The 13,404-nt window shown below is 27.3% G+C and overlaps 1 protein-coding gene across 1 annotated transcript; it reads left to right on the top strand.

Moving 5' to 3' along the window:
* The first annotated feature begins 6,226 nt into the window (after positions 1 to 6,226).
* LOC141696130 (uncharacterized) lies at positions 6,227 to 7,207 on the top strand. The gene has a single exon (XM_074500316.1). It carries the CDS (start codon positions 6,227 to 6,229, stop codon positions 7,205 to 7,207), a length of 981 nt encoding a protein of 326 aa, XP_074356417.1.
* The last annotated feature ends 6,197 nt before the right edge of the window (positions 7,208 to 13,404 follow it).

The following is a 13,404-nucleotide window of genomic DNA, read 5'->3' as shown; positions in this document are numbered from 1 at the left end:
CTTGGTGATATATAAACCAAGTTGCAGCTAGTAATTAGAGTGTGAATTTTCCAGAGCTGTTTAGAAAAACATTGAGAGAAAATCATCTAGTTTGTACTAGGATGCAGCTGTGATCAATTCTTTGAATCACAGATTTTCTGAAATAACATATCTCTGGTGGAACAACAAATCTACCAGAAAAGTTTTTAAGTCTTTTGTGTTCTTTACATTTGTGTTTGAATATATATCTGTCTGCACCAGCTCAAAGCAATTCACACACACTTGTTCATCAAAACACATAGCCTTTAAAACTGCTCAAAACTTGAAAAAGTTTTGAGATTTACATTCAACCCCCCTTCTGTAAATCTCATTGTTAGTTCCTTTGGATTAACACTTTTCAAGACCTATTGCAACCCCATTGGTGTTGCAATAACACGTTTCTGTAACGGATAAACAAGGGTTGCAACAGACCGAGGTTGCAAAAAACTCTATGGCAACGCCTAAAATTGCAACCCCGAAAAAGAGTCGCCATACTCTTTTTTTGACCTTTAGCAAAGCTTTTTTGGCCTTTAGTTACGGTTTCTTGTGGTTGCGGAACCCAATCTATAACGTAGTGTGTGAAGCCTTTGGCAAAATCAAATTTGTCAAAACGTGCACGTGCGTATTTTGTATAGGATTGTCAAATGTATAATGTCAAATGTACAATTCTAATACAAATATGTATATATTTATATTTGTATTCGTATCCGCTTTATTTTGGTTACAAATAATATCCCTTTTTTCGAATAAAAATACAGATATTTCAGACAAATAACAGATTTTTTAATTTTTTTTGATAGGCTTGCCGAATTAAAGATGATTTTAAAACTTTTTTTTATGAATAAACTCATATAATATATTTATATATGTCTAAATTATGTGTATAATTATATAAAATTTGTAAAAATGTACACACACACAATAAACTAAAATAAAATTTTAAATTATACATAATTATATGTTTATATAATTAAATTATTTAAATCAATGCTGAGAAATTTTGATAAGAAAATTTAATTCAATTATGATAAAAGTTTTCATTTCACAAAATCGTGTATATTATAGTTTAATTTAATTTAGGATCAATTTATTATTTTTAATAATAATCATTACTGTACGAAATAAATGTTCAATTAAAAGAGTTTAATTCAAAGACAAAGTATCGCCTTCGGCGATGCCGAGAAATTTTTGTACTAAAATTTGATAATGAAATTAATAATAAATAACATGTAATTAAAATGAGTACATAATTATTTGTTATATATATATATTAAATTGATTGATTAACTATATTTTTTATTATCAACTCATTTGATTCGTGATAAAATTATCTACCTTAAACTCTAATTTACCTTCGTGATAAAATTATCTACCTTAAAATCTAATTTACCATCCTTTACATAGTTAAAATAGAATTTCAGTGTTGTTTTATTTTATGCTGAATACATATTTTGTTTAAATGATAAGTACAATCAAGCACATACATACTTTTCAAAATTCATAAAATGATTTCGGAATCATTTGAGTAATATTGATGTAATATACAAAACAATATTCTCAAAAAGCAATTCCACTATTCCACAAAATGTGTAAAATTATAACAAAAATAAAATTCAACATTAAATACTAGAAGGACAATCTTTAAGTATTGAAAAATTATAATAAACATCAAAATATAAAATAAGTGACAAACTGAACAATACCACATGTTTTATGAAAATTATTGAAGGCAATTTATTAAAACAAAAAGAATATTAAAGTCTGTATATCCCTTACTTAAACTAGCACCAAACCATCTTCGAGCTTTCTATATTTTTTTGCAGATAATAAAATATTCATATATATTTACAAAAAAATATATATGTTAAATTGATCATATTTTCAATACACTTTATAACAAAAATCATGCAAATTTGATGTGATGTGAAGTATCTATTTTAACTTAAAGGGACGTTTCAGTTTCAAGTAAATTATTTTAATTATGATTGTAATATAGAGTAAACAGTAAAAATATAGTGGATATTTAATATTAATAAAAAATTCAGAGACAAAGTACTCATTAATTAGAAGCTCAATTAAATGTTTTTATTGCCAATTTAATCATTATTTTAATATTTTTCATCATTTTTGTATTATGACAACCGAAAAAATTATGAATAATTTTATAACATTTTTGTTTTGAAATATTTTTCTTAAATATAAATTATTTTTTTAAAAAAATCATAACTCAATAAGGTCATGTACACACATTAACACACTAAACAAACATTTTCTAAATATTAAGGAAAACTCAATATTTTTGGAATACTCAATTTATGTTAGCGGTTGGGACTTTTCATTGAAAAAAAAAGGTCTGCTACAACCATGTTGGTTTCAATAAAGTGTTTAGGAAATGATGGTTGGGATTTGGGAATTGGGCAAATAAACAAAATCATTATTTTATAAGACCAAAATTTTGTAACACAGTTTATAATTTTTTTTGGTGTATACAATAGTATGAAATACAGCAAATTAATTTTATAATGTTAACATTAAATTTTATTATTTCAAAAGATAGGCATGACAAATCATTATTAGTAAAACATAGATATTTGTAAATTTTACAAGTCACTTTATCTCACACTCAAGTTCATTATATTATTTTACAAATACCATAAATCTCTATCAATATTTACTTTACCTTCAGAAAAACCTTATCATATTCAGGCAGTCCTAGCACCACCTTTAGATATTTAATGTGCAATTTCTTATTTATTAATACATATTATAAAATATAATTAATTAATTTCTTCCGTTCACTTGATGGTTTGCTTGATGGTTGCATAATATTGATGTGTAATATTTAGATACATAAGTAGAGATTTATTTTTTAGTAATTTTAATAATATACATTAATTAGAAGGAATTGGTACATAATTAATTTATAAATTGGTCGATAAACAATGCTTTGTCTTTTGTTGAGCCATGACTTTTATAGTACTTTGGCCATAAATAATTTTTACTAAACACAACCGAGCTATCTTGAAAATAAAGGTGCTGCCATCAATAACAAACATTCTCTTTAGGCTTTTTAAATATAACACTTTTTTCATCTTATTTTTGTAGGTGAAAACATCTCAAATAATAATTTAATTTTTCATATTCTTATAAATTCGAAAATTAAATTTATGATACAATAAATGTATTTTGCCCCAAACTTTTTTTAATATTTAATTATTATTTTAATTTTAAAATTTTCATTAAAAATTTGATAACAAATTTAATGTAAAGAGCTTTCAGGTAAAATAATGTGATATTTAATTATGAACTTATTATTTACTTATATTATTTAAATCAAATAACAAAATTCACGTAGACTTAAATTATAATAAATAACTATGTGGTATAAAATTATAATAATCATTAAATTTATATTATGGCAGATGAATATTTAAGGAGGATGGGAAGAAAGGGAGGAGAATGTTATATTAAAAAGTTTTTTTAGAAGCAAAAGAGAATTCATATTACTAGATAGATAGTTTAGGTAAACACGAGTAATGGAGAATGTTATATTTATAAGTTATACTATCTTGAAATTCATTTTGAATTTTTTGTAATATAATATAATTTTTTAGTTATAAATTAAACTATAACTTTTAAGATGTAAAATTTGTTATTCAAATTTTTTGAAATGATTTGACGAAATTTATTTATAGTAGATTAAAATCCGCGTGATGCACGGTATTTTTTAGTATTATAATTTTTTTAAATATAAATTGAATTATAATTTTAAAGATGTGAAATTTGTTTGTTTAAATTTTTATATGATAGAATTATATAATAATTATACATACACATATATTTGCAAAAAGATCTAACGTTTATATGAAATTGGGAGTATAGTGATTATAATTATCAAAATTATGAATGAAATCCTCTTATGCACATTATATAATATCAGTTTATAACTGTAAAATTCGTAATTTTATTTTTAATTTATTTATTAGAAATTAGATATTAATTTGTCTAGATAAATATTTTAAAATTAGAATATTCTGAAAACATTTTGTGCAAGGTAGTTGATTTGTGAAAAGATTTGTTATTTGTGGAAATAAGTGTAAGAATAATTTAGAAAATCGAAATTTTTTTAGTTTAGGTAATTGTGTGTATCAAATATTTTATTTATGGAATTTACTTGGAGAGGTTGTAAATCTTTAGGAGGAAATATTATTATTTCCTAGTTGAGATATAGGGTTTTGTATCGTTATAAATACACCATATTCGTATTCCTTGTTTTTATCATTAAAATTCGTAGGACTTTCTCAGCAAAAATCAGCTGTCTTGTAAAATTCGTAGAAAATTCATCGTAAGTCAGAATTCAGTGATTCTGGACTTTTCAGAAAGGTCTTTTCGTTATCTTCAGATTTCGTGTTTCGTGTTTTTCAAGAAAATATCGTTTAGAGGGTCAAAAAGAGTAAATTCAGATCTGGTCAGGCTTTGAGGTAAGTACTTTTGACTTACTTTTATTTTTCGGAAAATATATTTCAGTTCTGTTTTTAATTTCGTATAAGATATAAGAATTTTGATTTCGAAATTATAAGATATAAGTATTTGTGAATTTTAGAACCCAGTCTCTACGTTTTCGAACCCGTTCGTAATTTACGCTATAGTTCCGGAACTAGCCTTAGATACCCTTAGTAGGCGCACAAGTGTGCAACTTTAGATACCTATTAAGGGCGCGTAATTATTGAACTTTAGATGCCGACCACTGGCAAAGTGTGGTATAAAGAATAAGAATAAGAATTAGATGCCGGCTACTGGCAAAGTGTGGCCGTAGATCAAGACTGTGGTATTTATTAGAATTATCGTTTTGTTCTATTTTATTTTGTTCTGATCTGTTATAAAATCTGCTCTGTTCTGTTTTAAATTCTGAATTTTAAAATATAAAACTTGGGTTGGATCTACTTAACAAATTGTTTTACAAAATTATTATTGTTTGAGAAAAATCATTTTATTAAAACACCCATTGTTTTTCTGTTTAAGAGATAGTCAATTTGTACTTGCTGAGCTGTGTAGCTCACCCCTTTTAACATTTCAGGTTCGGAATTTGGAGCATATTAAAATTAAGGAATGAGAACTATGAGGAGATCTGTGCTGCTTCGTTTTGTGCTATTTGAATTAGAATAAAGATTTTGTTTTTAGAGAATAAATTTAATTATCTGTTAGACAATTATTATCGGATTTGTGGAGCTGCGTCTCTATTTTTATGATTTTGATTATTGAGTTTGACCGCTGCTTTGAATTTCGTGATCTATTAGAATTATCGAGTAATAATATATTTTATTTTTAGTTTTCGATTTAGAACTAATAGTCCGGAAGTGTGGGCTGTTACAGTCAAAGTGTGGTATAAAGAATAAGAATAAGAATTAGATGCCGGCTACTGGCAAAGTGTGGCCGTAGATCAAGACTGTGGTATTTATTAGAATTATCGTTTTGTTCTATTTTATTTTGTTCTGATCTGTTATAAAATCTGCTCTGTTCTGTTTTAAATTCTGAATTTTAAAATATAAAACTTGGGTTGGATCTACTTAACAAATTGTTTTACAAAATTATTATTGTTTGAGAAAAATCATTTTATTAAAACACCCATTGTTTTTCTGTTTAAGAGATAGTCAATTTGTACTTGCTGAGCTGTGTAGCTCACCCCTTTTAACATTTCAGGTTCGGAATTTGGAGCATATTAAAATTAAGGAATGAGAACTATGAGGAGATCTGTGCTGCTTCGTTTTGTGCTATTTGAATTAGAATAAAGATTTTGTTTTTAGAGAATAAATTTAATTATCTGTTAGACAATTATTATCGGATTTGTGGAGCTGCGTCTCTATTTTTATGATTTTGATTATTGAGTTTGACCGCTGCTTTGAATTTCGTGATCTATTAGAATTATCGAGTAATAATATATTTTATTTTTTAGTTTTCGATTTAGAACTAATAGTCCGGAAGTGTGGGCTGTTACAGTTGGTATCAAGAGCAGGCTGTCCTTCGGAGTGTATTAGGTATGGGACTAGTACATTCCCTAGGATGCGATCCTTTAGACTATCGTATAGGTCTTAGAAAATTATTTTGGATTTAGGGCATTTATTTGTGTGATTATTTGATATGTTTGACTTTTGTGTTTTTTTGATTATTGACTATAAGTTTAGAATTTGTTTTGTGTGTTCTAGTAAAGATGGATGGAGAAAATCAGAACAACAATGAAAATCAGGGCAATAATGATGAAGGAGGAAACGTCTTTGACCAGCTGGCTGAAACTCTAGCTGTACTTGTGAATCAGCAACCGAAGCCCAACATCGTCTCTCAATTCAAGCGTTTGAACCCGCCAACTTTTGATGGAGCTACAGACCCGGCTATCGTTGAGATGTGGATCCAAGAGATGGAAAAAGCTTTCGGACTTCTGGGGAGCAATGAGGGACAAAAGGTGACCTTAGCTGTGTACCAATTGCAAGGAAGCGCTTACGACTGGTGGCTTATGGAAAAGAGAAAGAATGAGACGACAAATCTTGAAGAAAATCATGAACCGTACACTTGGGCAAAGTTCAAGAAGGCTTTAGAGGACAAGTACTTTCCGAGAACAGTTCGTCTGCAGAAAGAGAGGGACTTCATTCGACTTCAACAAGGTGGAAGAACCGTCATTGAATACGAAGCAGAATTTGCAAAGCTTGCGAAGTACGCGTCGACCCTAGTAGCAGATGAGAGCAGTCGAGCACGAAGATTAGAGGAGGGACTTCGAAGTGACATCAGGAATTCAGTGGCGTCGTTTGAACTTCAGACGTACGAGGCTGTCCTCAACAAGGCGTTAGTGATCGAAAGGGGCTTGGCAGAATCTGAAAAGGCGTCTGGCAGTTGGAATAAGAGGCGGTTCACTCAAACTAGTGGGCAATCTTTTCAAGAGGGACCACTCAAGAAGCCACACGTGTACGATAACATCGGGGGTCAAGGTGATCGAGAGACGTGTACCAGGTGCGGCAAGAATCATCCGGACAAAGTCTGTCGTTGGAATACAGGTGCTTGTTTTCATTGCGGAGAAGTAGGACATAAGATTTCGAATTGTCCGCACAATCCGCCACCGCCACCAAGGAAGGAAGCAGATAACAAGATGGGCAAAGGACGTGTGTTTCAGCTGACAGGAAATGACAACTATCGCAATTAAGGTATGATTTCTTTTCTTTAGTGACTTATTTAATTTATTTATGTTATGTGAATTTGGGGACCAAATTCTTTTAAGGAGGGAAGAATGTAAAATTCGTAATTTTATTTTTAATTTATTTATTAGAAATTAGATATTAATTTGTCTAGATAAATATTTTAAAATTAGAATATTCTGAAAACATTTTGTGCAAGGTAGTTGATTTGTGAAAAGATTTGTTATTTGTGGAAATAAGTGTAAGAATAATTTAGAAAATCGAAATTTTTTTAGTTTAGGTAATTGTGTGTATCAAATATTTTATTTATGGAATTTACTTGGAGAGGTTGTAAATCTTTAGGAGGAAATATTATTATTTCCTAGTTGAGATATAGGGTTTTGTATCGTTATAAATACACCATATTCGTATTCCTTGTTTTTATCATTAAAATTCGTAGGACTTTCTCAGCAAAAATCAGCTGTCTTGTAAAATTCGTAGAAAATTCATCGTAAGTCAGAATTCAGTGATTCTGGACTTTTCAGAAAGGTCTTTTCGTTATCTTCAGATTTCGTGTTTCGTGTTTTTCAAGAAAATATCGTTTAGAGGGTCAAAAAGAGTAAATTCAGATCTGGTCAGGCTTTGAGGTAAGTACTTTTGACTTACTTTTATTTTTCGGAAAATATATTTCAGTTCTGTTTTTAATTTCGTATAAGATATAAGAATTTTGATTTCGAAATTATAAGATATAAGTATTTGTGAATTTTAGAACCCAGTCTCTACGTTTTCGAACCCGTTCGTAATTTACGCTATAGTTCCGGAACTAGCCTTAGATACCCTTAGTAGGCGCACAAGTGTGCAACTTTAGATACCTATTAAGGGCGCGTAATTATTGAACTTTAGATGCCGACCACTGGCAAAGTGTGGTATAAAGAATAAGAATAAGAATTAGATGCCGGCGACTGGCAAAGTGTGGCCGTAGATCAAGACTGTGGTATTTATTAGAATTATCGTTTTGTTCTATTTTATTTTGTTCTGATCTGTTATAAAATCTGCTCTGTTCTGTTTTAAATTCTGAATTTTAAAATATAAAACTTGGGTTGGATCTACTTAACAAATTGTTTTACAAAATTATTATTGTTTGAGAAAAATCATTTTATTAAAACACCCATTGTTTTTCTGTTTAAGAGATAGTCAATTTGTACTTGCTGAGCTGTGTAGCTCACCCCTTTTAACATTTCAGGTTCGGAATTTGGAGCATATTAAAATTAAGGAATGAGAACTATGAGGAGATCTGTGCTGCTTCGTTTTGTGCTATTTGAATTAGAATAAAGATTTTGTTTTTAGAGAATAAATTTAATTATCTGTTAGACAATTATTATCGGATTTGTGGAGCTGCGTCTCTATTTTTATGATTTTGATTATTGAGTTTGACCGCTGCTTTGAATTTCGTGATCTATTAGAATTATCGAGTAATAATATATTTTATTTTTAGTTTTCGATTTAGAACTAATAGTCCGGAAGTGTGGGCTGTTACAATAACCCCCGCGATGCATTTACTTTTTTTAGAATTTTTTTTTAATTTTTTAATTTTTAATGTATATATATTGTTTTTCTCATATTGTTGCAATATTGTTGATAGTTTTGTTGTATTATAGTCGCAACAAATATGTAGATTTTACGAAATATACATATATGTAGTCAAATTAAAGTTTAAACAAATAAAAAAATAACGAGTTTCGTTTGATTTTATTTCGGCTCTATTTAGAGTTTTATAAATCAAATTTGACAATAAGATCTATCTTATGCATATTATATAATAATGATATAATGCACATATATTTGTAAAAAGATCTAATGATCCATATAAAATTGGTAGTACATGAACCATAACTAAGTCGGATAAAATATCCCTTATGCAAAATAATTACGAATTTTAAATTATTATTCTATTCCGGGTAGGTTACCTACTTTTTCTTTTTTTGTTTAAATGATTAAAAGAATTTAAAATTCTATTCAATTCATAAGACCTACTTATCGTTGTTTATAGAATATTCATTTATTTTAGATTCAACGGTTATGATAAATTTATTTAAATATCTAACGATACATATCAATGATATTGGTAGTACAAGAATCATGACAATTAAAAATTTGAATAAGATCCGACTTATACATATTATATAATAATGCTATGATTAATTATATAATTAAGTTCGTGAAAATTTCGAAGGGATTTTTGGTCTCCAAACCAAAATTTGAAATTTTGAAATTTTATAATCAAACTTGCCGATTTAATATTGATTTAGAATTAATATACTGAGATTTTGATATTCATCGTACTCATCATCATTGTTTCTTCATTTCAAGTTAATATTATAAGCAAAGGGTTGAATGATTACGAATTAAGACATTGTAAAGTTAAAAAATGAGTTATGGTCAAATGTCGCCGAAAGACTTTTATGAAAAAACTAATCCCTATATATAATAAAAGTATTATAATTTGAAATGTTCTTAAATTAAGTGACGCTTCAAATTTTAAGTGATACATACTAATAAATACATAAATTTTTATTTTGAGTTGTGTTATACGACCCTATTCGGTTTTTCAAAATTTATCCCATTCAAAAATATGATACTTGACTAATATTCCTTTAATATATGATTTAAATTTGGCAAAAATATCATATTTGTATAAAATATGATCCCGAAAATGAAAACTTACATACCCACCCATATTATGTATCAAGTAATTCTTTTTTTATATATAAAATAATCATACCCGAATACGATATGTGGTACATATTTGGTTTAAACTCGAATATTAATTATATTTTTAACTCATTACATTTTTTGTAAATAGAAATTTTATAATTTCTTAATACATTTTATATAATATTTTTTTTACAAATTATGTTTTACTAAATTATATATAATCGTCTATACTTGATACATCATAAATTGTTGCTTTTTAATTTTTAATTTTTATAATATCTTATCTATTTTAGAATAAATGAACATTGTATATGATAAATTTAAAATATTAATATTGATAGATTATATTTGGCTCGGATCTGATATATTACAAAATACCCGATTAGAAAAAGAAAAATATAATATTGGTTTATATCTAATGCCAACTTTCAATAGATGAGAACGGTTTATATCCGAATAAAAATATATCGTGGGCTCAAATCTACATACTACTAAAATAAATAAAATAATCTAAAACTTGAGTAAAATGGTACCACGTATCTGCCAAATCATTTGACACTGTGACATAGAATAAAGACGTAGTAGTAATATTAGAACCTTTTGTTTACTAATTAAAATTTTCAGGTTAAGGTACTTTAATTTTTTTATTTGTATATATCTATTGCAAATAAAACGAATTTTGTTAATAATTAAATGAAATCAAATTAAGGAAATAAAATAAAATTATAAAACGTCTTAGCGTAGCGGGCTCAATGACTAGTATATATATTTTGGTGATGTGACAAAAGTTTTAAAAAAAGTAAATTACTTTTGCTTGTTATTTTAACAATCAACCAATAGTTTGAATAGTACTTCTAACTACTGTTTAGTCTCATATTCATGTTTCAATTTTTTCTAAAAAATATATATGAATAATTCAACCGTACAGATGTTAAGATTTATATATTTTAATGATATCAATTTTTTTTTAGAAAAATATAATTTTTTTTAATTTGCTATTATAACAGTTAACAAGTAGTCTCACCTGTATTTCTTAGTAGTGTTTAATAATAAGTAAATTATTTTTTATGTACACTTTTTAACAATCTTCTCATTCGTATGGTTGATTCACTTAAAAAAAAATTAAAAATAAATATTATAACTCTAATTCATACCATAAACTTCATGTTTAATTATGAAAATTTATTCTTCATAATTATTTAATTAGAAGATTTTTTTATCACCGTGATAGCATGTTCTGTAAATTTATATTTAAGCATATATCTTCTTGATATATCAATTTTTTTGTATTTGTTTTAACTAATTAATATTTTTTTAATTTTTTATCAAATATAACACAAATAGAAATTCAACATACTTATATTATATATATATATATATATATTTCTAAATATTTTTTTTAAAAAATGAAAATATCCTTTTATTTAAATTTTATCTTTACATGATATGTACTAACTATTTAAAAAACAAAAACAATTTTTTTTAAAAAAATTAGAAATTTCAACCGATTTCGGTCGCTTTTAGCTAAATTCTACCATATTCGGTCGAATTTAGTAAAAAACTTTTGGTGCATTTTATTTAGCGGCAAATTTGTTATTTTCATTCATATTGAAAAAAAGGCGTGAAATTTCCCGCCCAAACCATTTACTAAATTTGACCAAAAATGGTTGAATTTTATTTTTCCAAAATTCAAGTTATTGGTGGGAAGTTTTTCCCCTTTTTTGGCAGAGTACTAAATTCGACCGAAAAAAGTCGGTCGAATTTAGCTGCTAAATTCGACCGCAAAAAAAATCGGTTGAATTTACCTGTTAAATTCAACCGATTAAAAACGATTGCTCCTAAATTCGACCGTAAATGGTTGAATTTACCCGTGTCCATTAAAATCGACCAAATACGGTAGAATTTAGCCGCAGTCATTTTTTAGTTGGTCAAAAATACCCTGACTTTCTTGTAGTGATAATAATCTAAAAAAATCTATTTGAAAATTTTAAAAAAACTTTAAACTCGATTCAACTATTCTGTAAACAATCAATTCGAATCTATACATAAATCTACTATAAACAAGCCCATGAATCTATTGGAATCATCAAAATCAACCAACAATCATTAATAATCAAAATCGAAATTCAAGTAAAAGAACCAAAAATTGATTTTTATGAATACTTACTCTCAGATTGCAAAAGTTATATCAATAGAAAGGTCTCTTCATGAGGATCGTTTTGATTACTAGAACACTCGATTTGGTTTCCTGGATCAGTCAAAATCATCAATTAAAGGTTCCTTACAAAATCTCACCCCCAAATATGTTGTTGGGTTTTCTTTTAATGTTCTGAATTTTTAATGAAATAAATGAATAAAATAAAAATTATGCAGCTATTTATATTTACAGAAAATTATACCCCCCAAAAATAATTAGGGGTGTTTTTTTCCCTAATTAAAATAATTAGGCCCTAAAATAATAATTATGGGGAATAATTTTAAAAATAATAAAATATAAAATTTATATCAAAATTTCCCAAAAATTGCGAATATAATTCAGATATACAAAAATATTGGGTATTTGAAATACGAATAATTTTATAAAAATAAAAACATGGATTTTGTGGGCTTTGACGTCCCGGTGGGTTCCGGGTCCGTTTATTTTTGGGAAACAGGAACGATTCCTAAATTAACAGAAAACCCCGAAAACATATACAATACATTCAAACACACATAAAACGAGATAAATCGAGTAGCTCGATAAAAACGCAAATAAATACGAATCCAGATTGCAGATCGATTCATATAAATGCAATTTAAACACATATTAATTACTCGAAAAAATTTTTGGTTCACATGGGAATACAAATAGCATTTATAACACGTAATATCATGGTAATAATCATTTTAACTTATATAAACACATAATATTTACTCATTTAACATAAAATATTCACATAATTTTCCCGGATATTACATCTTAACCTTCCTGTCTTCTGTCATCGCTCTCACTTGCCTGAAAACCTATGCTCTTGATATCAGTTGTTGAGTATACAACAACGAAAGTAAAACCCAAAGCGAATAAACAAGAAAAAGAAAATAAATGACAATCACACAGGACAAAGATATACATGGTTTGGAAATTCCTACTCCACAATTCACACTAATTTTGTATTGATCTCTCATAATTTGTTGTGTTATGATTTTACAATTATATGCGTATTTATAAGAGAAGAAACTAGGCCTAAAATAAATTTTAGTCCAAATATGAAAAAGAGACAAATCCATAATCTAATCTGAATCTGAATCTGAATCGTCTATTTTTATGGGTTTAATTAATAGACTCCACAAACCCAACAATTTTTAACTTCTAGGTGGTACCATTGTATATATGGATTAATTCATCAAATACCACTCTTTCAAACACATGTTAATCCAATGTTATAAAATTATGAATTATACCATTATATAATTGACCTTTTTCATTTGGCACCATTAAATATTTTTAAGTTCTATGTGGTAACATTAAGTA

The sequence above is a fragment of the Apium graveolens genome, chromosome 11 (genome assembly GCF_009905375.1).
Source record: "Apium graveolens cultivar Ventura chromosome 11, ASM990537v1, whole genome shotgun sequence".
In the NCBI taxonomy this organism is placed as follows: domain Eukaryota; kingdom Viridiplantae; phylum Streptophyta; class Magnoliopsida; order Apiales; family Apiaceae; genus Apium; species Apium graveolens.
The sequence above is the reverse complement of the archived record's forward strand: the minus strand, read 5'-3'. Positions and strand labels throughout refer to the sequence as shown.